The sequence below is a fragment of the Fukomys damarensis genome, unplaced genomic scaffold (genome assembly GCF_012274545.1).
Source record: "Fukomys damarensis isolate Sample0158 unplaced genomic scaffold, DMR_v1.0_HiC HiC_scaffold_19, whole genome shotgun sequence".
Lineage (NCBI taxonomy): Eukaryota > Metazoa > Chordata > Mammalia > Rodentia > Bathyergidae > Fukomys > Fukomys damarensis.
In genome coordinates, this window is record NW_022900931.1 from 4,670,235 (window position 1) to 4,697,166 (window position 26,932).

Genomic DNA, 26,932 nt, shown 5'->3' on the forward strand with positions numbered 1-26,932 from the left:
TGCATGGCCAGGTGCTAGACCTGCCTTGGGCATCTAGCACTCCCAGCGTCCAAGCTGCACCCAGGCCAGAGCCACTGGGACGTCTCGAAGCAGAGACCCAGGACCTGGTGTGGCTGAGGCTTTCCAGGGGATGCCATCCAGGACTGCCGTGGAAGTGACACTCAGCACTGCTCCTGACCCAGCAGCACCGCCTCACACGGAGCAGCTACCAGTGCACTCTTAGGCCTTGCCCAGGAATCAGAGCGTGCGCCTGACACCCGGCTGGGTCCCCTGCATGACCAGGCCAGCAGCATCATGATGATGGTGTACCCCCGGGGGTCTGGGTCTTACCCTGGGTTCTGACTGTTCATGAACTGCCTGTGCCCACCTGCCCAGTGAGTGGGCATCAGCAAGTGGGCCCAGCTCACTACCTCAGCCTAGATTTTGATAGGCACAGCTGACAGGACAGGGCCCAGGCACAGGCCCAATAAGAGCAGCCATTTCTACCTTCCTGCTGGTGCCTGGACCTGTGTAGGCCTCCAGAAAGTGGCTGCCCTCCTTCTGCCCACACACCTCAGGAGGAGCCGGGCCATCTCCACCTCCAATGACCCAAAGTCCTGGGGTCTTGGCTCCAGGGTGCTGGTGCCTGGCTCCACTTCCAGCTGGGGACCTGCATACCTGTTTCCTGCCTCCCTCAGCCGCAGGACCTCATGAGCTGCTTCTGCCCACACTATTGCTCAGGTGCCCCCCACCCCCCAGAGTGACCTGCACTGGCTGTACCAGAAAAGTCCACCCCCAACACTGCCCACATGAGCTCCACTCCTAGACGAAAGCATCCGAAGTCATCTGTCAGTAGTGGGGAAACTGCCTCCCACACCTTCCAGCCACAGCAGGGACCAGGTCAGGGACAGAGCTGGGTGTGGGTGACGGCAGGGTCTTGAGTGGAGAAGCATGGACGGCAAAGGGTGGGATGGTGGCCACATTCGGAGCTCTGAGAGAGCAGAGATGCAGAGAATTTGCAGAGAGAGTAAAATGTTAGACCGTGAGGAACTTCTCCCAGCTTCTCCCGGGAGTGTCGTGCAAGGTGCACAAACATTTCTAATGCATTTTAACTGCATGCACGAGTAACGTCTTGCAATGTGAGTAGGACGTGATGCCCAACGTCACATGATCACAACCGAGCCAATGGTTTTTCTGTCTGTCTGTCCTCTGTCTTCCTCGCTTCTCTCTCTGTGGGATGGTGGGTGATGGTCTCCCAGCAGCAGGAGGTTATGGAGAAGATCTCGTCTGCAGAGGAGAAGGAGAAAAAGATGAAGGAATCCCTCGCTTCACATGAGATTGGTGCAGAGATGTAAAACGTGGGAAACAGCGCAAAAGTGTGTAGAAAAAGCATCACCCGAGTAAGGCCGCAGCAGCGGAAGCGACGACTCTGTCTAATGCAGAGTCACACTGATTCACAAAACCCTCAAAATGAGGCAAAAGCAAGCGTCATGGGATAGGTCCCTCGTTAAAGCTGTGCCAGGAAAGAGAGATTCCATCTCCAGAAAGAAAAAGATTCCACTGCATCCACAGACAGCAGCGACCTTCAAAGTGACAGTGAGAGTCACCCTGTGCAACAGCCCTCCCTTCCACCTGTCCCCCTCAACCAGGTCGCCAAGCTAAGGGTAGGTTAATTTGTTTATTTTTCTTTATATTTTGTACATTCTTTATTATTTTGTGTTATACTACAGTATCGCAATCATCTTACATGAGTTTTTTAAGTTGTGGAACAAACTGTCTTGAGTTTCCATTATTTCTTATGGGGGAAATTTACTTTCATGTACAAGTGTTTTGGATTTGCTAGCATTTATGGATTACAGGCATGTTTGCAGCACAAATTGTATTCGCAAACCAAGGTTTTACTGTACTTTGCTGCTTAATAATTATCCACTGTGGGCTACTGGAGAATGACTTCCACTCTCCACAGCACGGCAGACTTGCACTCTGAGCAGGAAAGCCACAGGGCCGCAGGTATACATCTACGTGTATATCCAAGACAGGTGCATCACGCCTAGCGAGTGAGAACAAAGGAAATACAAGCCATCAAACCGAAAGTGACTATCGCAGTCCCAGAGGCGATCAGCGGCCAAGGCTGGTGGCCCTGGGGATACCCACTGTGCAAGGTCACCTGATCTTCCTCTGCTGTGGCCACATCTGACTCAGGACAGGAGAAAACCTGGGGCCACCCGCATTAGAAGCCAGATAGGCAGCCTCTCTGCCAAGCCAGTGTCCCCAGGGGGCCGTGATTCACTAGGGAACAGGAACTGGGGACAGGGTGGCCCTGGAGGAGAAGTGAGAAGTCTTTCTTCGTCAGTTGTGGACTGGGTGAAACGCGGAGAAATCCCACCACCAAAGCCAAACACGAGCGGGTGCACTTCGTTGGGATCCTGACCTCAGTCTGCAGTGGGTTCTGCACTGGCTTCCGGGACCTCAATCCACAAGTTGGGGATTTACGGTAATGGGGCCAGCAGGGAGACAGCCCAGCGGTCCCACATAAGCAGACAGGAGTTCTTTCTGGAGACCCCCACTTTGAACTGAGTCCCCAAGGACTCAGTTGAAAGGACCTGGTGAGAACCTTGAAAGTCACACAGGCAAAGGGGCTGTGAGCACCTGGCAAAGACGATGGATGTGAGAATCTTCAGACCTGGGGGCATAGATGAAATTCCGAGGAAGAGGAGTAGGAAGCAGGGACCGAGAACAAGAATCAAGAGGAAGCAACTGCACCAAAATGATATAAATATAAGCAAAAGGCCAAAGCATTTTGTAAAAGAAGCAAATAGAACTTCTAGACATCAAAATTACATATAGGCTGTGATTGAAATAAAGCCACAATCCGGCAGCGGCGGCCTCAGGCAAGGTGCTGCCGCTATGATGCCAGCTGCTGCCACCAGCACCACACGGCAGAGCATCCTGCACTACTCGTCCTGTGAAGCTCAGAGCAGGTGCTCCTGCCTGGCGGCGGCTCCTCCCAGGGGTTCCGTCTGTGGCTGCATCTTCCACACACAGCTTCTGAGATCATGTGCTACTTCTGAGCATCCAGAACACCCCGGATCACACAGGGACCAGGCTGGGCCAGGCTGCAGCTCACTCTATTCAAGGGCCAGGGCTCTGGGGCCACGTCAGGTCGCAGAGGAGGCTGAGAAGTGTCGTCCAGTGCAAGCCCAGCCAGGGAAGAATGGTTCGGTGATCAGTGCCTGGGCTCTCGCTGCTGAAGAAAGGAGGAGTTTCCAGCAAGTGCTCAGCGGGGCTTGGGTTCAGCAGGCAGCACTTTTCAAAACCCAACCCATCACTACTTCAGATGATCTTCAGGACTTCCGCCCTGGGGTTTCATGTAAGTGGAGAGGATCATTCCCACTTTGCAGATAAGGAAACCCAGGCTCAGAGAGGGACAGTGACCTGCCCAGTATCACACAGCTGCTCAGAGGCACAGTTCAGATTGGAACCCAGGGTTCTGGAAGCATCTTAACACTTCCGCTCATCCCAGACTACAGGGGAAGGACAGGAGTGTGAGCCTCTGCCCATGTGGTCAGCTGAGCTCACAGCCAAGGAGACGGGTGGCAGTCAGCTCGGCTTGAACCTGGGGTGCTGGGGTGGCCCATGGGGGAGCTGCAAGTTGAGTAGCAGGTCAGGATCTGCCTCCTCAGCAGAGTTAAGAGGTCACTACCAGGGGATCGAACAATAAAGACTTACCCAGTACCTCAAAGTCCTGAGGGCCAAATGGGATCCACAGCAGAGCCTGGGGACAGACACACAGGACAGCCTGAAGCCACCAGGGTTCCGGGCCCTGACCTCATGGCTGTCCTGTCACTGGACCTGGGGAGGGGCCACTGTCGACACTGTTTTACTGAAAGTAATGACGATGATGATGGCGATGGTGGAGGTGGTAGTGATGGTGGTGGTGATGGTCTGAGACCTAAAAGGTCCCCCAAAGCCTCACGTGCTCAGAGGTGGGATGTCCAGAAGGTGACTGGATCATAGGACACTCTACTCATCGGCGGGTTCATTCACTGATGCTTTCAGCAGTTCGAAGGCTATTAGGAGGTGGGTCCTTGTTGGAAGAGGTGGGTCACTAGGTGCGTGACCCGGAAATGTATATTGTTGTGCCCACTCCTTCCCTCTCTTTCTGCTTCCTGGCTGCCATAGGTTGAGCAGCTCTTCCCTGCCAGGCCCTTCCACCATGCCATTTTCGCCTTGGAGCCAACCATGGACTGAACCGTCTGAAACCGTGAGCCAAGTAACTGTCTCCTCCTCCCAGTTTCAGGTGTTGGGTGTTTTGTCCCAGCAGTGGTAAGGTGACTAACATGGCTGAGAACAGCAGTCTGAGGGCGGTGTTGGTGATGATCGAACATTTTATTGAATATGAGATGCCCAGAAATACTTTACACTTTTTCTCTCCCTTAAATTTGCATAACAACCTTATGAAGAACAGATTCCTGATTGCTTCTGTCTGACACACAGGGACACTGAGACGAAGGGAGATAAGGGATCTATGCAGGGTCGCAGAGCACGGACAGGACATGATTTGTGTCCACCACCCAGGGTACCACAGTCTGAGCACTGCACGCCCCAGCCCGCGCGCCCTGGGCTGGGAGCTTCCCGGGGACAGAGCCTCAGTCTGTGCTCTGTCTTGGCTCCCAGCTCTCAGCCTTGGACCTGCACACAGTGGGTGCTCAGGAAGGTCCAGTGGGAACGGCTTGTGTGCACTCAGTTGTACAGCTGTGAAAACCCTCCGCTGGTGTCGCTGCTTGGCTTTCTCAGGTGACAGGTGGGCCACTGCACAGGAAAAGCGTGTGGGTGGAGGAAAGAGTTCAGACAGTTGTTGGTCAGGCCCAGTCCAGCGGGCCAGATCTTAGAAGATTCACATCCCCAGTGTCTGTTGTCCAACCTACCCGGCCCCTCAGAATCCCCTCCCCAGCTCAGCCCGGGCCCTCAAAGACTGAGGGGCCAGGGGGGTCTGCAGCCTGCAGTGGGTGGACTGGGTGTGCTGTGGGTGGGCAAGGCCTGCAGTACCCCCCCACCCTACCCTAGCCTCCCAGGGAGAGGCCAGAGGAGGCTGCGATCCGTGGCCAACAGAGAGGGGAAGGAACACATTTTTCTCTAGCAAGCTGTTCGCTTACCAGCTGACTTCGGTGAAAGAAAGAAAAAATCCCGGCACCATCTGTTCCCCGAGTGGGGCTGGTGTGGGCCTGGGGCTTCCTGCAGCTCGGGCGGCCAGACCCAGTTTCAGAATCCCAGACAGCTGCCCCTGGACTATTTTGGGAAGCGGCTCAACTCCGAGGCACCCCAGCCTTCGAGGCCTTTCCCGTGACGGAGAAGCTGTTTGCACACCCAGCTCAGGGCTGCCGGTTCCTTCCCTGGTCCTGGCTGCTTTCCAGTTCGGCCCACTGCTATTATGCTGGCTTCCAGCTTCTGTGGGGTTGGACCGGAGTCGGGTTTCTAGAGATGGAGGGGAGATGCAGTGACGGATGCAGAGGCTACAGACAGACCTGGACGTGGGCAGGAGCTGCTCCACACCTTCTCCATCTCCTTCATGGAGACCGGTCCGCACCACCCTCAGTCCCAGGGATGCCCAGTCCTGCACCCTCCTCCCAAGGGCATCCTGTCCCCCACTCTCTCCTCAAGGGACGTTCCTACTCCTTTGAGTGCTAAGTCCGCCGTGGGTGGCCTGAGGACATCCTCCGTTTTGTCACCACTCCGTTCTGATGACATCACAGAGGCCCAGCTAGACCTGGGAGAGCTGGAGTTGGAGGGGCTGAGGCAGGAGACAGCGGCAGGAGGAGGAGGGTAACCAGGGATGGACAGGATGGGTGCTCAGGTGGGGGAGGAGCGGGTCTCAGGTCTCAGGCCCGGGACCGGGATGCTGATGCTGGACTACGGGCCGCCAGGGGCAGCACAGGAGGGAGGGCGGGGAGCGGAGCTGTGCAGAGTTTGATGTGGAGCGTCTGGGGTGGGCACCGCAGGGAGACTCAGAAAGCAGAAGGGCTGTTGCCTGGGGCTGGAAGTGGAGGAGGGCGGGTTCTTGTCTGATGGGGACAGCACCTCAGCTTCGTCCGATGAAGAGTCTGAGCTGGGCGTTGGTGCTGATCACACAGTAGGATTTCACTTAACACGGGGAGCCTTGCAGTTCAAGCAGGCATATTTTGTGTTATGTATATTTCACCACATGCAATAAAAATAGAGGAAAGAAAAAGGGGTTGGAGCGGAGTGGGGATGGCAGAGAGGCCCTCAGAGGGGAGGGGTGGGACTGCAGAGGCAGGGACATCAGGAGGAGAGGCAGCGTAGAAGGGCTGAGACCGTGCCGGCATCTTCCAGAAAAACAGAGAGAAAGGACCCCAGGGAGACGTGGGGCGCTGAGAGGAGGAGAAGCCGGGACGTCTGCACCCAGAGTCCAGGAAAAAGCCCAGCTCAGGGTGCTCGACGGCCAAAGCTGACGGAGGCCCTGTCGTCGGGAGCTCTGTCCTCGAGCCAGCGACGCGAGAGCAGGCCCTGGGCCCACCTCCCTGTCCTCCGCGCAGACTATCTGTAAGCCGTGGTTCCTAGGCAGCGGGTGGCAGGCGAGCAGGAAAGTGGCCCCTGAGAGGGGAGGAGCGGAGGGGGCATCCTGTGCGTGCCTGAGCTCACCAGCTGCGGTGTCCCCAGGCTGCAACATGGGGACAGGAACCTTAACACGGCTCAGGGTTGAGGAGATGGAATTTGGGGTGTGGAAAAACCAATACAGCTATATCGTATGGGACAGAAGGAGGTGCTGCAGAGAGTGAGCCCAGAGGAGTTATAGGCGTCCCCTCAAGTCTGGGGTCACATGTGGATGTCACATGCATGTGAGAGACCATCCCTAGCTTCCGGTGCTAGGGAAAGAGCCACGGGAATGGAGTAAGATGAACGATCCATGGAGCTAAGCAGGGCACAGTTTGTGATGAGCCCAGGGGGAAAGACCTTCTGACACACAGGACAGGGGCACTCACTGGGTAAACATTGTCCACCGTGGGGCCAGAGGACTCCTCGCATCTGCCCCAGACCCAGGCTACAGAGTGGAAGAGGAAACTTTCCAAGGGCTCTGGCTGATTCTGAGTGACCTAACTGCGCCTCAGAAAGAGCCCAAATACAGTGGGGGAGACGGGGCAGAAGAGACCCAGTGTTCAACACCACGCATTTTCACAATGTTCAGCATCCAGTTAAAACCACGGGGCATCCAAACTTTATGTGAACCACAACCAGGAGCAGAACTGCTCAGTAGAAGGAGACCCAGAAATAACACATGAGATGACAGAATTCACTGACAAGGGTGTTAACACGTCATTGGCGTTTATCGTATAAATAGACTGCACGTGTCCTCGAAGGTAGAAGAAAACAGGCATGTGATGGAGGGAAGTGGAGGATATTTTTAAAGACTCAAACTAAACTTCTTGTGATGATAAAATGCAACTTCTGAAGTGAAAAATACAATGGATTAAAGCCAAGTAGATGCCACCGAAGAGAAGATCAACCAACTTGGAAACACAGCAAGTGAAATCATTGAAATGGGAGAGAGAGAAAAAGAGACTGGAAACAAAATGGAGACAGGGCTGAGGGTGGCACTCAGGTGTAGAGCTCCTGCCTGGCATGAGTGAGGCTCTGGGTTCAAGCCCCAGCATGGCAATAAAAAATGCATGACTTGCCAGGCATGGTGGCACACTCCTATAATCCCAGCTCTTGGGAGGCTGAGGCAGGAGGATTGCTGTGAGTTCAAGACCAGCCTGGGCTACAAAGTGAGTTCCAGGTCAGTCTCAACTACATAGTGAGACCCTGTCTCAAAAAACCAAAAAATAAATAAAATTTTTTAAAAAAGTGCGTGACTTGTGTGACGATATCAATCCATCATGGCGAATGTGCTCAAAAATCTCTGCCAAACACGTTGTCTTTTTCTTAAGCAAAAATGATATACTGTGAAATTTATAAAATACTGGCGCAGTGGTCCTGTCCTAGGGGCCATGAGAAGGGCTGGGTTACTGACACAAGAGCGTCATGAACAATCCCAACAGCTTCATACTGAGAGAAGGAGACCAGACCCGGAAGACAACGTCCTGTTCGAAGCAGTTTATGAAAAATCCTAGAAAAGGTAAAACCATGGTGACAGAAAGCAGATCAGCCAAAGGGGCTGGATCTAAAGGGCCCCAAGGACTGGGCAGGTGGTGGATACCTTCATCTCAAGCCTGCTGCAGATGGGCACCTGCGGCACAGCTCTGCCAGACGCCGTCACCGTGCACGCTTAAGCTGGGAAAGTTAACTGCTTGTGAGTCATTCCTCGATCAAGCTACAGAAAGTTAATTATTATTATTGTTTGTTTGTTTGTTTGTTTTAAATCTGCTGTTAAATGGAACACAGTGAAGACTTGGGCCAAGCTGAGCTATCTGCACAGGGTGAGGCCCACATGTGGAGGGAACAGAAGAGACCCGGGAGTGGGGTGTGGACGTTGGCTTGCCCTGAAGCCTGGTGTGTACAGAGGTGAGGGTCCTGGCCTGTTCATGACCCCAGGATGCTCAGGGGGGAGGTCCCGGTGGAGGAAGGAGCCCGCACTCATGGTGTAGGAGAGGGATCCTGCCCAGGGGCACAGGGAAGGGGGTGGGGGTGCGTCTGATGCCGCTGAGGGCTCCCGCGGGGCCAACCTAAAGGCTTCGGTTTGCTCTATGGATCCGGAGGTGACGGGGCAGGTGGCTGGGATCCTGGTGGCACCCCCTTCTCAGACTGCCCCCACCCGTCATCCTGCAGAACATCCTCCCAAGCTCCGCAGGCAGGCCCGACAGTGGGGGCCGGGCCACCACCTCCTCTCCAGAGACCTCCCAGAGCCAAAGCTATCAAACTGTGACAGCCCTGAACCAGAAGGAGGGCAGGAGGAGCAGCAGCCAGGGCTGGATCCCCCGCACCCCTCCATTCCTCCACCCTTCCATCCTGCACGGCGCCCATCAGGCGGCCACTGCGGCCACGCTGGGAGCCATTCCCGGAATGACTGTGCTCAGTTCTACTGCAAGTTCCTTTTTCTTTACAAAAGATGCCAAGCCTCACTCGAGAAAGCAACGGCTGCTCCCCCAGGGACAGAGACGACAACGTGAGCCCACTAATCGACCACAGAGATTTCTTCTGTGTGCCTTTCAGGCAAGCCTCACACTCACAGCCAGGGGCTGGCCTGGGCCTCAGCTGCTTTGGCAAGTAACTGAGCTCACTCCCAGAGCAGCATGGGGCTTGCTTTTGGAGCCTCGAGGGGCTCTTGATTTTGGGTGGGGACCCCGGGATTGTCACCCTAAGTAGGAGGCAGGCAGGGGACAGCTGTTTGCAGGGGCTGGGTCCTGGCCATTGCCGACTCACAGCCCAGGACCCCAGGGGGGCCCCATGCAGCCACAGGACAGAACAGAGACTGCTGAGGCCTGTCACGGCTTGGGAATTGAGATCCCCTTTATGTACATGTCAGGGCCCTGCCCAGGACACCAGCTCCCAGCGCTCCCCAGGAATAAGTTAGCAAAAATAAACTGAAAAAGGCAAGCTTGACTGCAAATGGCTCCGCACCTAGAGGATTCAGGACACTCCTGCCAAGGGAACAGGACAGAGGCAGGAGAAATAGCTGTGGAGGGGGAGCAGCAGCTAATTTGGGGCTCCCCGGGGCATCCCGTCCTCGTTTGCTTTCAGTTTGTGCTTGCAGAAGAGGCTGTAGAGCACCCGCAGCGTGCTCTTGGAGTCCTTGTTCACGATGTCTGTGGGCCGGAGGGACAGGGCAGCCGGTCAGGCTGGCGGAAAGCAGGGTGACCCACTGTCCTGGGGTGCTGGGAGGCCGGGCTTCCAGTGCGGAGGCCAGTGAGTCCCCGGAAAACCCAGGCAGTGGGTCCCGCTGGGCCTGATCCTGCCCGGTACCCACCATGACCTGGCCTCTCCCTCGTTCCCGTCCAAACCTCGCCTGCACCTGGAGCGTCCCCCCAACACAGGGAGTCCTCAAGGTCTGCTTTCCCCGGAGAGCCTATCCCCAGGACCGCAGCCCCCACTCCCGGCCTCCTCCTCCTCCGTGGGGGGTAGGGGTGGGGCCACGGCGAGTCAGAGACACACTTGTCCCCGCGCCCTGTGCAGCACACTGACCTTCAGGGCTCACGGGTTGGCGAAGCAGCCCTTCGTCCTTCAGCAGGTCCAGGGCCAGCGTGACGTTGTGCAGCTGCAACAATAAGGTCCCCGTCAGAAGAGAGCAAACGAGGCGGCCCCAGGCCCATCCTGTCTCCCACAACATTTGTCTGCATCAGCCCAGACTCCTGCCCTGAACCACAAGTGACACCACACACCGTCGCCTTACACGCCCCCTGGATGGGGGGCTCACTCCTTCACACAAGGGGCCCAGAAGTCAGGCCTCAGCCCCTCTGAGCAAGTGTCACTCTGGACACACACACATCCAGAAGCCACCTCTACTGGGAAATACCATCACCGAGGAAGCGGAGGGGGAGGTGGCCCCAGGCCTGGCATCTGCCAGGGGAGGGCCTCAGACAGCCGACAGAGCGGGCACTCGTGGGTGGGACGGACCCCTGGGGACAACGTGTTTTCTTGGGCAAAGCGTAGTTAGGAACTCAAGGCCCAGGGTGGCCTCTGCCCAAGGCTGGAGGCTGCAAGAGCCACCCCTGGCCTCGTGCCTGTCCCTTCAGCCACCCCTTAACCTGGCTGGAGCCTCAGACCAGGGCCCCTGCAGAGATCGCTCAGACCTTGCTTTGTCATGGGATCCCTTGGGCTCACACCACATCACCTGTCTCCAGCCTCCACTGCTCACCTGTGGAGCGGCTCATGCATTCCCCTAGCCCCTCCCATGTTTGCCAGGGGACACTGGTGGTAGCCCCAGGAGCACCTGGGCAGAACTGCCCTCTACAGAGTCTCTGTCCTGCCCGTTCTCCAGCCTCCTGTGGGCCTCAGACGCCAGCAGAGCAGACTCTGCCTCCCGCAAGGCAGCAGCCTGGCACAGTAGAGGGTGTGGGTGCAGCAGGAGGAGTCTCTGATGTGCTGAGACCTCAAACAGAACTTCCTCGGCCAGCCACAGATCCAGGGGCCCAATGTCTCCGCCTGCTCCTAAGCCCTCCCATGGGGCAGATCCCATGGCAACCCAGAGGTGCCGAGGCCGGGCGGGGGCCACGCAGCAGATGACCCAGGCCAAGTGAGGCTCATGTGAGGCCCGGCCCTGCTTGCAGCCTCAAGTCTTCTCCTGGCTGGTCTGCAGGAGGAGGGTTGGGTATCGGTTAGTTGTTGGCACACTGCCCTGTCCCTCTGGCCAAGCGTATGGCCTCAGACAAGCCACCCATCCTGGCTGGCCTCAGTTTCCTCTCTGCGGTGGGGAGGCAGCCGCAAGATGCAATGGGATGGTGGCACGGGAGGGAGGCCACAAGGCCGGTGTGGAAGGAGCCCACGACAGGCACAGCAGCCGGGTGGTGGGGAGCAGAGTGCGCCTGCCCTGGAGGACAAGGGTGGGTACCGGACAGGGAAGAGTGTGGCTGCCGGTGGACAGCTTCCCGCAGCGCGGTCCTTGAGGGCGTCGGTAGGCATCAGGAACCTTCATGAGGATGCATTGTTTCCTGGGTTATTTGATCACAGAGCCCCTCATGGGGCAAGTGTTTCCGATACATTCGTTCATTCGCTTATTTTAAAATTATTAGTGCAGTGCCTGGGCATGCAGAAGTGGCTGGAAACAGGCACCCTGGTGGAGTTGATGCCTCGGGCATTGCTGACAGGGACACTGAAGGACGATCGCATTTGCTTCGGTCACACTTTTCCCGCTGAGGCTCCTCCCCGACCAAAGATGGGCTCCCAGAGAGCTGACCAGGCTGAAGACTGATCCACCACGCCCGCCCCGCCGGGCTTTTCCTGCCCTGCAGTTTGAGATGATGTGGGGAAAATTGTGCTGCTCCCCGCGGGGCCGAGGGCAGGCCACAGCCTGAAGGAGACTTCCGGTCCCTCCTGAGGACAGATAACTGCAGGTGAGGAGAAGCCCAAGGCTCCTGGTTCCTGGCTTTGATTTCTGCAGAGCAAACGGTCACTTTCCTTCTGCCCCCAATTTGTGTTTCCTGAATGAATGAGTCTTGCTGAAGCACCACGTACAAGCAAGGTCTGACAATGAAAAGTGCAATTTCAAGAGGCCACTGTGCCCAGCTAGCAAGGCCACAGGTGTCGCACTTCCAGAAGAGGTCAGCGGCACCACTGTCTTCATCTCTGACTTCCTACAGGGGCATTTTTAGCATCTACTCCTGGGGTGAGGGTTCCCCCATAGAAGATGAAAACTCCATCCGAGGCTCAGAGTTATGGGGCCACCACAATTCCCTCGTCTCCCACGGGGGTCCCCTGGTTCCCTAGGAAAGACTTGGGAAATTCTCAGGCTTTAGAGACACAAGATTGGGTGCCAGGCCCACCTCTGCCCTACTGAGCTGTGTGCTCTTGGCTGGATAACTGCCTTTCTCGGAACCTCCTGTGGAAGCTGCCTGAGGACAGCGCCCTGTCCACAGGCCTAGCATGAGGATCATCAGCAAGCCCCGCACAGGGCCTGGAGGAGGAAACATGCTTTTCAGGACTGTCCCATGTCCCCATCAAGGCCAAGGCCTCCTTGGCCAACAGAACTAGCAGGAAGGGATAGTGATTCAGCTCAGCCAGCCCCAGACCCTCTGAGCAGCCCATGAGACAGGAGTCACAGGAACGGAGCACCCAGCCCAGGGATCTGATCTCCAGCCGGTCTTTGCCCCACTGAGACCCCCAGCCCCACTGCAGATTCATGACAGTAATTCACTGGTTTCCACCACTGGCTGGTCGGGTGGCTTCTTGTGCAGCATTTTTAAGCACTGGGTAGTAGACAGATTTGTATTACTACCACCACCACCACCCCTGCCACCAGGGCCAAAATTACTCATGGCTCAGCCTCTGCCCTGGCCCAGGATCCCTGTTCTCTGGAACCCAAGCCTCAGGGGAGCCGGCCTGACCCTCGGTCCCTGGGCCACACTGCCCGTGGAGGGGAACGTATTTCTTCCTCCCCAGCGAAACCTCAAAAGGCTGACCTGGAATGGTATCGGCCCTGCTTCGTGTCACTGCATGGGAAAGGTCCCTGGAGCAGAGAGACACGAGGGGAGCTGGCCCAGAGCTGGCCCTGGTGTGGCCGGAGGTGAGCTACCACCAGGGGTCCTGGGCAGGCCACCAGTCCTCAGCCACATCTGAGGGCTTCACAGACTCCTCCTGATGGCTGTGGCTGGCCAGATGAAGGCAGGCGACAGGTCCGAACTTCCTCCTGCCTCACCTTATTTGGCCTGAGGGTAGACAGGACAGGGACTAGCATCCATTGCTGAGATAAGAAGCCCCAGGTGTAGGCAGTGAGCCGGTTGTGTAACAGGTGGAAACAGCGAGGCAACACTCGCCCTCTGCCAGACCACAGGGTGGCACCGCAAGGGAGGTGGTGAGAACTCCCATGAGTCCCTGGCCTCACGGGATGGGGCCCCCAGCAGGAGAAGAGCCGACTCAAAGGCCCAGAGGCGGGAGAGGAGCTCGAGGAGCTGCAGCTGTACAGCAGGGGCTGAGGGGCAGGAGCAGGAGCCAGCTAGACACACGGCTTCCCGGGAAGCCTGTCAGGTCGCCATTCCCAGGGCTCACCCGATCACCTCCTCCAAACCTCCTGATCTGCCCCAGCTCATCCTCCCCCACCTTCTTCCTGGGGTGACCACACCCCCTCCAGCCCGGACCCCCACAGCATCTCCCAGCCACCCCCCCGGAACCCCTGTCCCAGGTCCGGCATCCCAGAGAACCCTAACACCTTGCTGAGAGGTGCAAGTTCTGACCCCTCCCCTCGAGTGCCTTCCTTCTCCTCCCTAACTCTGCAAACCCAGCCATCTGCTTCTGACACAGTGCCTTCTCCGACTCCTTCCGATTGGACTGACCGCTCCTTCCTCAAAGTCCCCGCCTTGCCCCGTGCACCAAGGAGCTGCACACTGTGAGGCCCTGGAAGACCGTAATCGGTGGGAGGACAGTGGATGTAGACAGACAGGCCTCAAATGCTCGGGCTGTGTTGGTTGACTCTGTTGTGCGGCATGGGGCCTGACACTGAGCTGACCCCCCAGAGTGAGGGGTGCAGTGCGGATTGGGTGAGCAGACGGATGGACCGATGGTAAGACGGCAGATGGACAGTTGGGAGGATGGATGAGCAGAAGCTCAAATGGATGGGCAGGTGGGTGGAGGGATGGGAATGTGGGTGGACGAATAGATAGATGGATAGGCAGATGGATGGACAGACGCACGCATGCACGGATGGATGGATGGATGGGCAGGTGGGTGGATGCATGGGCATGAAAGTAGGTGGGTGGATAAGTGGACTGAATAGACAGATGGGTGGATGGATGGATGGATGGACAGACATATAGACAAATAAATTTCCCCTTCAACCTTCACTGCCAGCTCTGTAGATCTGTCCACCCAGAGGTAGAGCCCAGGAAGATCTTTGGGAAGCTTACCATTTCTGCAGGAGAGCTGGGGGTGAGGTAGAACTCCTTTAAGTGCAGAAAGAAGCCTCCCAGCTGTCCAATGAGCAAGAGTAAGATGACGCCATCTGCAAACTACAAAGGAAGCAATGAGAGGCTCGGGTGTGGGAGCCAATGAAGTCTGAGGCCCCCACTCTGCCTCTCACAGGCTCTGTGACCCTGAGGAAGTTGCACAACCTCTCTGAGCCTGGGGTTCTGTTTGGAGAAATGCGGAGGACATTCCCAATTTGTATCCTGCAGGCAGCAGCAATGGTCTGTCTGGCACACAGTACCTGCTCAATAAAAAAAGCTATTTCCCAACTTGCTGCAGAATAACTTCACATCAATCTTTAAAAGACAGTGTCTCCTGCAGAGACACTGAATTAAACAGAGGTAAGTGTACAATTATTTCATCAGAAAAGGCAGGAAACAGTATACACTGGGCCCCTTTGTGGCTGCCACATTAATATTTCTGTGTGTTCAGAGATAAAGCTGTCATTTCTGCCGCCAGCACCTCATGTGCTAATGTAATCCTATTGAATCTCTTCAAAGACACACAACACTAGATTGGATATTGGAGGAAAAGCCACTGCTCTGAGTCCTCCATAGAATTTCTGCTTTTTTTAAAACAATTATATAAGGTCTTTATTGTCTGATACTAAAACTTTACAAAAAAACATTATAATAAAAGAAACCAGCCGGGTGTGGTGGCTCACGCCTATAATCCCAGCACTTGGGAGGCTGAGGCAGGAGGATTGCTGTAAATTTAAGACCAACCTGGGCTACATAGTGAGTTCCAGGTCAGTCTCAACTACATAGTGAGACCCTGTCTCAAAAAAAAAAAAAAAAAAAAAAAAAAAGAAACCACAGACCAATTCAATGTCCCCCACGAACACATGGATTGGCTGCTTATCAATACTGGAAAGAGGTGTTTACGCTGATAGGTTTGCAATTTCTTTCGATAGACCCATTATTGCTTGCTTTACATATTCCAAGGTTGTTATATTTAGAACTGGTATAACTTTCTGGTGAACTGAACAGTCTAATTCTATATGATCACTCTCTTTGGTTCTAATTTTTATTCTAAAAAAAACAAAACAAAAATCTTTTCTTCCCAGGCAATAGATCTGTACTTATTTCCTTTGTGTTAGTGCATACCTGGTAAACCTCTTTCCAACATTTTCATCATGCTTCAGGTATATGTTATAAAAACATCTGAACCCTCTAATGTTCTAATTTGACATTACTGTCACCTTACATTACGGATTCTTTACATTTGCCTGGATTCTTGGATGATTCTTTTATTCCTCCCTTGATTTCTGTCTTTTCTGTGTTTTCGTTCATTTGTTTGTTTTTGTTTTTTGGTCTTTTGTAGTCACCATCTTACTTCATCAGTTTATCCTGACAGTTCTGGGGTTTGTGTGTTCTTTTAACATTAGTTGTAAAATTTTACTCTAAATAACTTTACATCTGAACAACACATCAGCTCATTCCCACGGAACGACAGAGGCTCTCTGAACATATTTTTATCGTCCCAATCTCAAACTAGAATCTCCTCTTATTGTGTCTGTTCCGATGTCATTAGTTCGGGCCTGAAATCTGTCCTGCTGATGTTCCTGGCTATAGTACACATGATTTGACATCCGTCCTTGTTTGTCGGCCTCTAAATGCCATGCCCAGTCTTGCTGGGATTTTCCAGTGCCAGCATTTTCCCAACGGAGAAGCAGGGCTCAGTAAGGTAGAGTAGAAACCTCAGAAACCTCCTAGTTAGACCACGTAAAGTAGAACAAAGCCACAAACGCACCACTGACTACAGGTCGGCGGTGCTCCACGTACGGGTAACCTCCCTCTGCTCATCAACTCAGTATGACGTGGGATTGAAAGATGAGATGAATATTGCAATTTTTAAAAATGTGTCATAGTAACAGGCACATCGCCAAAATATCCCCCTCACTTTAAATTCACTTGTCCCATTGCTGCAGCCACTTTCTGCAGCGGTTCTGGAAGTCTTCTTTCACGCGTGTCTTTAGTTGCGCCGTCGTGACTGCCCCAGGGCTCTGAATCGACTCAACATGTCAACCTTCCACGGTCCTTTTGACTTTGGGGAAGAGCCACACAGTGCCGGACCCGGGGAACGAGGCGGGTGAGGACACACCTCCATCTTTTTACAAGCTGCCTTTTCCACACTGGCTGGCACGCGGCGGCAGCATTCACTGGGTTTTTGATCACAGGAAAGAGGATTCCAGAGCTGCCTCAGAAAGTGGCAGGAATTCTAGGATGACTGCGTCGGGAGTGACGGGGAGGATTTGGATGTTGTTTTCTTTGGGACCAGGGCTCGAACTCCGGCCCTTGCGTGGAAGCACTGAGCCAAATACCCAGCCCGTAGGGGGAGGATTTTGAAAGGGACTAATAACAATGTGTCTTTTTTTTTTTCCAGTACTGGGAATCAAACTCAACCCAGCCCGGGGGGAGGATTTTGAAAGGGACTAATAACAATGTGTCTTTTTTTTTTTCCAGTACTGGGAATCAAACTCAGGACCTTCCCTCTCCGTACCTTGGTCTCCCTGTCTGTGGTGGGAACACTACCGAGATGGGTGTGGGCGGCGGGTGCGGACGGGGTGACTCCGTGTTGCAGGCCCTCAGGGAGCCTCAGGCAGGCACAGTGCCACTGAGCCACTATCCCCGGCCCTGACAGTGTGTCTTTTACTGTAATGAGTATTTTGGAATTTAAACGCTCACCATATATTTCAATCACAGCTCAATGTCCCAGTCCTTTAAGGTAGGTCCGTATCCTTGTACCCATTTTATACAAAGAGGAGACTGAGGTTCAGAGAAGTCCAGTCATTTGCCCAAGGTCACACAGCTGATGGAGAGGTGTCCTCAGAGCCTAAGGCTCACAGTGATGGCACAGGATGGAAATCCCTGTCCGTCTGACACCAGGTTTCCACCCAGCGCACCACATCTCCACCATGCACAGACCTCAAGCAGCTGCCTGGTGGAAAGTTCTGAGCACAGATTTCAGCAACAACTCCCTGGCTTCAAATCCCAGGGCCACCCTGACATCCCTGTGTGGCTATGGATAAGTTAACTAACCTCTCTGTGCCTTAATGCCCCCCCCCGGCAAAGTGTGGGGTGATCTCAGCTGCCCTTCTGGGGCCAGGTGGGGACTCACTGCATTTGCATGGTCACAGGACACATCCTCTCGGGGAGGCCTGGCTCACAGTGAACGCTGCCTGTGCTCTGTCCTGGGGTGCTTTGGTTCCAGTCACCTGTGTGCCTGCCACACTAGCATACCTTGTAGGTGAGAAGTAACACTGCGGAGAGGCTAGCTCAGGCCCGGGGCTCCTAGAGGTGACATCTCCTGGCCACACAGCAAGTTCCTGGCCTCCTTGGAACCCTCCTCCCTTCCCACGCAGTGGCCCCTGGCCACCTACCTACCTGGGTGTCCAGGTCCTGCACCGACAGCCCCAGGCGCTCCAGCTTCTGGTTGACAAAGCTCACAATAGCCTAGGCAAGGAAAAGCAAGACCCCAGCTGGGGGTCTGGTTGCCACCTTCCCGCCCTTCCCACCCCACAGGGTCACCTGGGATGCGGTGGCCCAGGGCAAGGACCCACAGGGCCCCTGGGTGTGCATGGCGGGATGGGCAGCCCAGAGCACACAGGCTGGGATCTCCCCTACCTCCTTCATGGAGCCCACTTTCTCCGGAGCCAGCTTGAATAATTCATCAAAGATGTCCTCTGCAGACCCAGAGCCGGGAGACACCTCGTTACTAGCTATCGTCTTTGCACCAAACAAGGAAGATTTCCCCTCCGGAGTCCAGAGGGAGTGATCATTTTCTCCCACAGATAAAATGGGCCTGAGGGAGTCACCTGCCCTTTCCGTGCCTTGGTCTCCCTGTCTGTGGTGGGCACACTGCCGAGATGGGTGTGGGCGGCGGGTGCGGACGGGGTGACTCTGTGCTGCGGGACCTCAGGGAGCCTCGCCCCACCTGCACTGACCCAAGCACTGTGCCCACTCAGCTGCCCCACTGCCGGGCACCCAGCCACCCTCACCACACAGCCCACAGGTGCTGTTGCCACCCGCCAAGGCTGCACCCCAGGTCTTTGGGCTGCAGAGGGGGGGACATCTGGCCTCTCAGTGTGATCTGCGGCAACTGAGCCACTCCTGCAGCTCTGGGGACACAAAGAGGCCTTACGGCTCAGTCTGGGCCCAGCCTGAGTCCTCAGACACCTGAGTCCTCAGACTCGAGCTTTTGGTGCCACACTGGGCCTGCGATCAGCAGCCAGCACAGCTCCCGGTGCACTGGGCTTCAGGACCTGAGCATCCGGACCAGTCGGAGGCTGCCTTTGGCTTCTGTCACTCAACAGCCATGGGACTCCAATAAAGTCAATCCGCCCCGCTGGCCTCCATTCCCTTGTTTGCAAAGGAAAAGTTCCAAGAGACAGATGGCATCGTGCACCTTAAAACACTTGTGCAGGGATCCGCAAGGGGGAACACCCTGGTCCCCACCAGGCCTTGGGCTTTGGCCAGAACAGCTGTGTTGCTGAGGGGACCAATGTTCCCTGCGTTCCTGTCCTCACTGTGACGCCTTCGTCACGCTGCCCCTGCCCCAGACGCTGCTCCCGGCCCCACCCCACACAGACCTCCAGCACCCCCAACCCTGCCTGCCTTCCTCACTCAGCCTCCCTCTCTTGGAGGCCCTCACAGGTCACTGTCTGCTTCTGTATGAGGGGCCTCTCATACCACCCTGCCCACACGGCCGGGGCCTAAGTGGGGGATTCAGGGAGGAAACAGGCATTAAGAGGGAGGGAAGGAGGGACGGTACCCGTGGGTGGATGGGTGCGTGGCGTGGACGGACGGAAGGATGTGTGGCAAGTGAATGGATGAATGGAGAGATTTACATGTGGGTGGAAGGGCAGACGCGTGTGCAGCTGTATGGGTGGAGGAGTACGCAGGTGGGACCTGCATGCAAGGGCAGGTAGACGGATAATGAATATGTGGGTGGATGGGTGGATGGGTGGATGGATCGGTGGGTCGGAGGATCAGGGGATGGATGGATGGGTGTGTAGGTGGGTGGATGAGTGGACACTGAGCAGACCACCTGACCAAGGAATGAGTACAAGAAGTAGAGACTGAATATCAACCGGTTAATCAGTGACCTTCTCCATCAGGACAGCAGCAGAGCGCTCTCCACTGCCAAATTCAATCACACATCATCTCTTTTGTCCTCACTACTAGTTTAAGAAGTAGGTGTCATTATTACTGATGCCCGTTTGTAGCTGAGGAAACTGAGGCACAGGCAGTGAAGGCCCCTGGCAGAGCCCACGTGGCTAATGAGGGGAAGATTAGTTCTCAAACCCTGGTTCTCTGGCTCCAGAGCCCACACAGCCACCGACTTCTGCCAACACCATCCCGACGTGGCTAAATCTCTGTCTCCAAAGGAACGGTAGCAAGGAGCCAGCTCCACAGATGGACAGACGGACAAAAGGAAGGACAGGCAGACAGGAAATAGGCCCGAGGAAAGGAGGGGACACCCCGGAGGTTAACCATCCTCCCTGCGTGTCCGCCCTGACCCACATCGAAAGGAAGCTGTGCCTTCCGTTTGGAAAGTACTCACTTGGAGCTTGGTCTTTGTCCGTGCTAGGGAAAGTTGCCGGAGAGAGAAAAAGCAAGCAAACCGTTAGAGAAGAGGCTACAGACCTAAAACCTCCCCACGCCAAGCTCAGCACCCCAGGTCGCAGGGACAGAGCATACTCTGCTTTTCCAGCAACCTCTGGAGCAGATCAAGCCCCTCTGACCACAGCCCTCCAGGAAGGAGCTGGGTCGCCCAGGGAGGCGGGCAGCAGCCTGAGACAGACTCGGGCTCAGCACAGGCCCATGTTGCTGCAGGATGACGGTCCCCATGCTGTCCACAGGTCCCAGAGGATGCAGCCCACAGCTTGACAGCAGCCCCGTGATACATGACAGGCCAAGGAACCCCAGCTAAGCTGCCCCCGGAATCCAAGAATGACCACCAAAACTTCAAGAAGAGCAAACATTTGCAAGGGTTTGAAGATGCTCAATCTGGGCATACTTGTTACGCAGCAATCAATAATGGATATAAGAAATCGAAGACCAGGGGCCAGGGATTTAGCTTAGAGGTTCCACCGCCTGCCTTGCAAGCGCAAGGACTCGAGTTCGATCCCCGGTACCAAAACAAAACAAAACAAAAAAAAAGAAATTGGAGACCTTGCCTGTGACCAGCCGCCGCCCCATTCACCCACCCACATCCCCGTCAAAGCCAGCTGCCTGCGAAGGCCGTGAAGGAGGAACAGCCGCCGGGTCCCTGTGGCCCAGCTCCCTCCTGGGGACCTTGGGCAGAGGAGTTTTGTTGCATTGGAGGCAGAGAATCTCACCTCGGGGTCAAGGGGTGAAAAGACAGGGACAAAATCAAGAGAGTGGGGGTGAAAAAGAAATCTGCTGAGGACGTGCTGGTGACGGCCACACTCGGGGGGCCCAGGAGCTGCCGGGACGGTCGCCCCCTCCCCAGCAGTAGTGGGTCTCTGCCGCCCACGTGGCATCACGAGGACAGAGAAACGCTCTGCTGCACCCACGCTCCGGACCCACACTCTGTGTTCCCTGGACGCCACCCCAGGGAATGCAGCAGGGTGGCCGGAGGAGGCCAGGCAGGGACCCACAGGGGACTTGAGTGCTGCGGTAGGGTGGAGGGGACCTCGCGGACGGACAGGACCCCCAGCCCTCACCGGCTGTCAGTGAGCAGCTCCACCGACTTTTCAGACTTGAGGCCACTCTTGGTGCTCTAGGAGAGGAAACCGAGGAGCAACGGGGTCACCCTAGAAAGCTCCGGGGCCCCTCCTGGCGGGCCCGGAGCAGCCCCAGGAGCCCCGGTGGCTCTGTCTCGTCCCCTCCCGGGGCGCAGTGGGCAGTCACTGTGGTCTGTGGGAAGGCCCTTCATGAGCCTTGAACCCACAACGACGGGGACCATGGCCACCTCGTTCCCTGCGGCGGCTTGAATCTGGGGACAGTGTGAGTGATGGGGCGGGCATGGGCGGAGACGGCGGCAGGGAGAAAACCAGCGTCATCCCCTCTGCTTCAAACAAGTAGGAGAGAAGAGAGTGTGAGTGGGCTCACTGCACAGAACGGGTCGGGAGGACTTGCTGGTCCCGTTAGGAGGAATCAGGAGGCCCTCACCCTGGGACCGCGGGGCGGGGAGGGAACCCCAGCAGGAGCAGGAGGGTTCCTGGCTGTGGTGCTCAGGGCACAGACCGTGTCTCCCGGCCCTTGGGAATCCCGCCTGGGTCACCCCTGCCCCACGCGGCCCGGGGCGCAGATGTCAACTCGGACAGATGGACACCCCGGCCCGGCTGTTTACCTCAATGGTGACGACCTCCACCCGGACATCGGGTGGCAGGGCCAGGTCGGGCTGGAAGTGCCGGGCCAGGGCCACCAGGAGGTGCAAGGTGGCCAGGAGGTCCTTGCTGAAGATGGCTGTGAGGGGAGAGGGGCGCAGGTCAGAGGCGAGGGTGCCTCAGAGCAGCCACCAAGAGGAGGCCTCCTTGTGCTCAGAGCCACCCTCTGCAGACTAATCACCACCATCCCAGCTTCCTAGCTGCACTGTGTTTTTTTATTAGTGCTTGACACAAGTGACTCCATTTTGATTCTGGCAATTCTCAAACCTCAGGAAGCCAAGAGAGCAAAGCACAAAGCCACAGAAGGACACACCCTCCACCTCTGGAATCTGCAGTGACCACCGCTGGCCCTGTGAGCACAGCTGAAGGGTGCAGGCCATTGAGGGGACGGGGCTTTAGACGGGGAGACGTTCCCCACAGCACTATTTAGATGGGACCACAAAGCTCCCAGTCTGCGCGGCTGAGCCATCGTCAGACATAAGGCGCCTGTGACTAACTCAGGGTCACCACGTAAGCAGGACGGGACCCCACCTAGCTGCGTTTAGAGATGGACTTTGTGTTACAGTGCTACTGCCCAACCTTGGAGGAGCTCAACCCCTCTGGGCCTCAGTCTGCCCATCTGGAAAATGGGGAGGAGACAGAGAATTGAGTGACAAAAAAAGCCTTTACCCAACAGTTAACGGTGCAGCAGGGTGGCCTGAAGGTTTCATGCTCTCTTGATTGTTAAGTCAGGCGCTGCAGCTATTGCTCAAGCCACTCCGTGACACAGCAGTCCTGTCTCTGGTACCCGGTGGCTGCTGTCACCCTGAGCTTGCTCTCCACCAGACACCAGACTTTGAGCCCAACTCTGTGCTCCTCTCCTGGCTGCCCTAAGGCTTTTGCCCGCCTGCCCCCTGCATACACAGCTGCTTCCCCAGCTGGGCAGCTCCTGGGTAAATTGGAAGCTGGTGCCTGCCCGCCCTGGCCTGGCCTACAGCCACGCACCGTCCACGCTCCACCTGTTCAGCGGCGCCACTGCCCGCAGGCTCTGGTCCACGGCCCCCAGCACCACCTCCAGCTTGCGCCTCTGGCTGGCTGCGTTCAGCGCAATCTCCTCGGCCTCCAGCTTGAGCCCCGCCAGCTTCTCTAAAGCAGGAGAGCGTGTGAGGGCTGGAGAGGCGGTGCGGGGCGGTGCGGGCACCCTGATGTGGGGGCGTCTGGCCAGTGCACCGGGCAGCACAGGTCATGTTCTGGGAAGACCCTGTCCCCGAGGGAAACCGGGCCGGGGAGGGGCGTGTTTCGGGGCTGGTCACAGACCTTCCAGCTGCCTTTGGTGGCCCTCACGGCCTGGACCTGCACAGCCAAGACTGCTTCATTCCCACGGGGCAGTGCTGCCTAGTGGTTAAAGCCTAGGCTCCTGGGCTCAGGTCCTTTCTTCCTTTCTTTCTTCCTTTTGATGGTACTGGGAGGTGAACTCAGGGTCTTCCTACTGAGCCAGCCCTTCAACCCTTTTTTATCTTTTAAGACAGCATCTTGCTAGGTTGCTAAGTTGCCCAGACTGAGCTTGAACTTGCCACCCTCCTGCCTCATCCTCCCAGAGTGCTAGCGTTAAACATGTGCTACTACTCCGACTGACCTCTGCTTTCTTCACTGTGATACTTGGACATGTCACTGGCCTCTCGGAGCCCCATTTCCCCGTCTGTAAAATGGGGCAGGAAGCACCCAGAGCTGTTGACAGGAATGACCGCACCTGCCTCTGGGAAGAACCCAGGAAGCCTTTGCTGTGGCTGGCAGGAGGCTCAGCAGACCTGATGGCCCAGCACAGCTGGGTGCTGAGGACACAGTGCTCCTCCACCAATACTTCAGGGTAGCAGACAGACTTGGACACCCTACCCTGGGTGCCAAGGCAAGCACAGCTCCAGGGCATGTAGAGGGCTGGGAGGTAGCTCTGTTTGTGAGGGGCTTTGTAGATGGAGCTTTGCTGATGAGGTAGGAGCACCCCAGTGGAAGCCCTTTCCTGCCCCTGGATGCCCAGGTCACTTCGCCTGGAGGACCTGCTTTCCTCCCAGCAGCCCTGAGTAGCCTGGGGGAGGGACAGGGGGTTCTTAATCACTGGCCCCTAAGACCAGCAGGGGCTCAATAGATGCCGGCGAGGCAGGGCTGTGCCGTGAGAGAGCCCCACCGGACATCAGACTCTGAGGAGCCAGAGCCCCTGCGCATGACAGGGGGGATGGCAGGGAGCTGGTGGGGTCTGCAGGGACCGGGCTGCACATGGCTTACGGAAGAGGTGGTGCAGGATGAGCCCATCAAACATGTCCTCCTCCAGGCTTCGGACCACAATGTGCTCCGGCAGGAGGGTGGCGTTGACCCACTCCATCAGCACCTGCAGCCCAGAGGGCACAGCCTGGGTACCCTCATCCCTTCTGAGGACTCCTAACCAAATTCTGACACCTGGCCAAGGTCACCTCCTCCAGGAAGCCCTCCCTGATCCCTGGGCCTTCAGGGAGCCGCTCTGGGCTACACAGATGCCAGGCCTCTCCACCATGCCCTGGGACTGAGGTCTGGTGCCCAGAAGTGGGCACCACTGTCACGGGCACATAAAGATGTGGACCCCGCCGGGGAATTGGCAACGGCAACAACTGGGTAACAGGTACCCAATAAAAAAGGCCCAGGCAGCCTTGAGGAGGAGCTGTGGGGCTTCCCCCCGGGCTCCAGGTCAACACCGGTTGTCAGGACACACAGGAGGCGAGGGGAGCGTGGATGCCAACCAAGGGACGCACGGGGGCACCAGGGCCTGGGCCAGCACCTGTCACACGACGGGAGCAGGGGCCAGGTCCCCTCAGGCCTCCAGACACCGCCAACACCTCGATTGGGTGCCCGGTGTAGGGCTGTGCCGGGGGGGTTTGCCGAAGGTGGGAAGGGGGTGAGGAGGCGGCACCCACAACATCTGAGTGGGGACGGTGGTGCAGGCCGGAGGCCTTCCCGGAGGAGGCAACAGAAAGGCAGCATGGAGACCAGAGGAATGGGGCAGAGGGCCAAGGAGGCGGGGCCCTGTTTTGTGCCAAGTGGCTCAACAGTGGCAGTGGCACAGTGATGACCAAGGTCGGAACTGAGGGCTGAGGGCTGAGGGCAGGGCTGCCGTACCCTTTGCAGTTCTACAAACTTGGGGTCCTTCCGGGCATGGGCTGGCAGGTATTTCTTCTTTTCTCCTGGAAGCACAGGTGGGCATGACGTTTCGGGGGGCTGGGGACACCTGGCAGCCCTCTGCATCCCCGCAGGTCACCCTGTTCCCCTTGTGAACACCAGCATCACCCAGATGCTCAGGGGTTAGGATTTGGGGCCACGTCCAATGAGGGATGGACTGCTCCTGCATCTGAAACAGAAGGTGACCAGGTGTTCTGGGTTTAACTAGCTCGTAGGGTTGAGGTGGGTACTGCCAGGTTGCCCGGCTTTCTGGCATGGAGGGAGGCCCCCTGCACCTCCTGAGGCCCGAGGGCCTTGGTCAGCGGCTGGAGTCACTGCACACACGAGGCCGGTGGGGAGCTGGTCCTAAGGTGACAGGGAAGCTGAGTCGACACTGCCTCCCACGAGGAGCCCATCACGTGGGCCAGGTGGAGGACGCAGCACTCGCCTGGTGGTGTACGGGCCATGGGGGGCGCCCTCCCTCCTGTGCCGGCCCTCACCCTCCGCCCACCCTGGCACCTTGCAGCAGCTCCTCCTCCTTTCTGGACGGCGCCACGTTCTTGGGGAGCTGCAGCAGGTTGTAGAGGGGGTCTGGCTCCATCTTCTCCCTGGTGGAGGCAGGGGACAGAGGGCGTCAGAGTCCCAGAAGCCTCAGCTCACTCCATGCCCATCACGCCTGCACTCCAGACCCCCAGGGACCCGGGCTGCTCCTCCGAGCCCCGCTCCAAGCGAGCTGGGAAGGATATGTGGCTGCCTTTCCCCAGCCAGAAACAGCTGTGCCTCTGAGGGCTGATACTGGGCAGCACCTCCAGTCCTGAGGGGGCAGCGGTGGCCGGTGAGCCACAGGGCTACCCCACTCCACGCAGGCTGGGCTTAAGGAGAGGTGGTCCTGATTCCAAACAAGGGTCCTCTGTGCGGCTTGGAGCCCGCGCCTCTTGGAGGGCTTGGGGCACTCAGGGCTCCTGCCTCCAAAGCCTAAGGCACAAGCCCCACAGGGAGAGGTGGCCTCCCTTCCTTCATCATTGCTATGGGCAGTGCCGGGCCTGCCCATGCCCAGGAGGCAGATGCAAGGGCAGCCAGGCCCCTTCCGGTCCCAGCCACTTCCTCTCTGCAGTTTCCCTGGCTTGCTGATGGCATCTCCCCTCCGTCCACCCATCTTCCCATCCAGAATCTGCCCAGCACCCCAAACCCACCCAGACAGGTGGGGAGGTCACCTGGCAGGAGCCCCAGCAGGAAGCCCCAGCACTGTGGGGAGGTGGAGGCACCCTGGGGCCACTGCCTCAGACTGGCAGCAGCCTCGGGATGCAGCCCCAGGGACTGGCTCTTAGCCCCACATTTCCCCGGTAGGCAGACCTGGAGTCTCCCCTGGTAGCCTCGGGCGAGTCCCTTCCCTGCCCTGGGCTCGGGTTCTTCATCTGCACTGGGATTGCCTCCCTGCCCCACGCACTGCAGGAAGTAGGGGCAGGTGACGGTGGACAGGTGGCCTGGTGGACAGGACGCAGGACAGGCAGAGGGCCCTTTCCGCATCCCTCACCGAGAGGCCTCCGCTCAGACGCCGCTGCCCTCCCGCCCCCAGCCCCTCCCCCAGGGCTTCTCCGGCCTCCCTGTGCCCTGGGGCATCAGCGTGTGGCTGCCGAAAAGGTCCCGGCAGCTGGGGTTCCAGGCCTGGGTCACAGAGACTCACCTAGTTGCTCCTCCAGTCAGAAATGAGGCCTGGGGCTCAGAGGGTGACCCAGGTCACAGCAGAGCAGGTTCCGGTTCCCTGGGGCTCCTGGGGCGGGGGGTGGGCAGCACACGGCAACTGCCACTTCCTCCAGGGCTGCTCGGAGGTGGCCCCATGGGTGCTTCCTCCTCTGTGCAGTTCGG

The 26,932-nt window shown here is 57.1% G+C and overlaps 1 protein-coding gene across 5 annotated transcripts; it reads right to left on the reverse strand.

The window, feature by feature from the left end:
• Positions 1–904: 904 nt before the first annotated feature.
• On the reverse strand, positions 905–26,638 carry Parvg (parvin gamma). 5 transcript variants are annotated; one of them, XR_004518107.1, is made up of 16 exons: positions 26,420–26,545; positions 25,586–25,674; positions 25,028–25,092; positions 24,164–24,266; positions 23,520–23,582; positions 22,889–23,029; positions 21,868–21,983; positions 21,239–21,294; positions 20,113–20,135; positions 18,174–18,232; positions 17,934–18,002; positions 14,490–14,591; positions 10,117–10,189; positions 9,556–9,740; positions 5,136–5,454; positions 4,355–4,791 (listed from the first exon to the last, which is right to left on the reverse strand). XR_004518107.1 is itself a non-coding variant. In XM_033766185.1 (14 exons), exons 1-14 carry the CDS (start codon positions 26,479–26,481, stop codon positions 9,631–9,633), a joined length of 1,131 nt encoding a protein of 376 aa, XP_033622076.1. In that variant the 5' UTR covers positions 26,482–26,545; the 3' UTR covers positions 8,325–9,630. The 5 variants fall into 5 exon arrangements, 4 of the variants coding, with proteins under 4 accessions (XP_010632658.1, XP_010632660.1, XP_033622076.1 ...); XM_033766185.1 differs by lacking the exons at positions 4,355–4,791; positions 5,136–5,454 and having other exon boundaries at positions 8,325–9,740; XM_010634358.2 differs by lacking the exons at positions 4,355–4,791; positions 5,136–5,454; positions 9,556–9,740; positions 23,520–23,582 and adding an exon at positions 908–1,266.
• Positions 26,639–26,932: the final 294 nt, after the last annotated feature.